The sequence below is a fragment of the Eimeria tenella genome, genomic scaffold (assembly GCF_000499545.2).
Source record: "Eimeria tenella Houghton genomic scaffold, Eth_scaff18, whole genome shotgun sequence".
Taxonomy (NCBI): domain Eukaryota; phylum Apicomplexa; class Conoidasida; order Eucoccidiorida; family Eimeriidae; genus Eimeria; species Eimeria tenella.
In genome coordinates this window covers 91,813-93,447 of record NW_013541630.1, presented here as the reverse complement: position 1 = coordinate 93,447, position 1,635 = coordinate 91,813, and the positions used below count along the sequence as shown (strand labels likewise).

At 58.3% G+C, this 1,635-nt stretch overlaps 1 protein-coding gene across 1 annotated transcript in view; it reads left to right on the top strand.

Moving 5' to 3' along the window:
- ETH_00017805 (uncharacterized protein) overlaps window positions 1-1,635 on the top strand; it is a gene marked incomplete at both ends in the record, with an annotated part of 7,331 nt that overhangs the window by 4,981 nt on the left and 715 nt on the right. The window contains 3 exons of the mRNA XM_013373869.1: window positions 582-737; window positions 889-1,006; window positions 1,152-1,635. The exon at window positions 1,152-1,635 is cut by the window's right edge and continues 715 nt beyond it. Coding sequence (XP_013229323.1) covers window positions 582-737; window positions 889-1,006; window positions 1,152-1,635 — 758 coding nt within the window. The remainder of the gene's footprint in view (window positions 1-581; window positions 738-888; window positions 1,007-1,151) is intronic.

Here is a 1,635-nt window from a genome sequence, read left to right as displayed (position 1 = left end):
CCTGCTGCTGCACTTCCTGTGTCTGCTGACTTCGTGGAGCTTATAGTTGACTTGATGTTTGAAGTTGCTCTTGACGCAGAGACTAAACATCTGCCAGTGTGTTTGCTGCTGCTGCTGTAGCTGCTGCTGCTGCTGCTTCTGTTGCTGCTGCTGCTGCGGCTTCTGTTGCTGTTGCTGCTGCTGCTGCTTCTGTTGTTGTTGCTGGTGGTGCTGCTTCTGTTGCTCCTGCTGCATCTAGTGCTGCTCCTGCTTCTAGTGCTGCCGCTGCTGCTGGTGCTCTGTTGGTATTGTTGCTGTTGCTGCTGCTGGTGTCGCTGTTGGAGATGCTGGTGCTGATGCTGCTGCTGCTGCGGGCGCTTCTGTTGTTGCTGCTGCTGCTGTCGCTGCTGCTGCTGCTGCAGGGATTGCTGCTGCTACTGGCGTTGCCCATGCAGCTGCTCGTGCTGGTGATGCTGCTGCTGCTGTTCGTCTTGCTGCTGCCGTTGCTGCTGCTGCATGTGGCGCTCTTGTGCCTGCGAGGGTCTTGCTGCGGCGACAGCACATTAGCTGTTGCTGCTGCTGGTGCTGCTGCTGCTGCTCAGGGAGCTGCCCCTAGTGTTTTTGTCTCGGAGTCCCCCAACCCCCGCAGCAAGCTGCTGCGAGAGCAAGCAGCAAAGCTGCAGCAGCAGCTAAACCCTCAGTTTCAGCAGCAAAACTCAAACCCTCCCTTCATCAAGTGGAAAGATCTTCTGCATCAAGTAGGCCCTGCGTCTAGGGTTTAGGGTTTAGGGTTTAGGGTTTAGAGCCTAGGGTTTAGGGTTTATGGTAAAGGCGCGCAAGGGACAGGCTTGTGCTTTAGGGTTTAGGGTTTAGGTTTTAGGGTTTAGGGTTTGGAGGTTTGAGCTTCAGGTCGTGCAGCGCGCTGCAGTTGGCTACTGCGGGGCCCTGCTGCTGCCAGAAGAGCAGCAGCGGCCTGAGTTGCTGCTGCTGCTGCCATACTTCAAACCCGCGAAAGACGCATACGGCGGTAAGGGCTAGGGTTTAGGGTTTAGGGCTTAAGGTTTAGGGTTTGGAGTTTCGGGCTTTTGGTCTCCTGCGGACCGCGCCTTAGCCGTAAGCAAGAGCCTTCAAGGCTTGCAGTGCTGCTGCTGCTGCTGCTGCGGCTGCTGCAGGTGCTGCAGCAGCAGCAGATCTCACCACTGTTGCATTTGAGAGACACCTGGGGCCTCAGCGGCTGCAGCGCCGCCTGCTGTCTCTCCCCTGCGAGCAGCTAGCAGCCATCTTTAGCCCCCGGCAGCAGCAGCAGCAGCAGCAGCAGCAGCAGCGGAGAGAACAGCCCCAGAAAGCCCAAATGCAGCAGCAGCAGCAGCAGCAGAGAGAACAGCCCCAGCAAGCCCAAATGCAGCAGCAGCAGCAGGAAGAGAAGCTCCAGCAAGCTCAGATGGAGCAGCAGCGGCACCAGCAGCAGCAGCAGCAGCAGCAAACTCAGCAGAAAGGGGAAGACCACCACAAGCAGCAGCAGCAGCCGCAAGATGCTGCCGCTTGTCGAGGGGCAGCAGCAATCGCTGCGTTGGTGCCTCAGCAACAGCAGCAGCAGCACGTGGAACAGCAGCAGCAGCAGGCAGAACAGCAGCAGCAGCAGCAGCGGCAACAGCA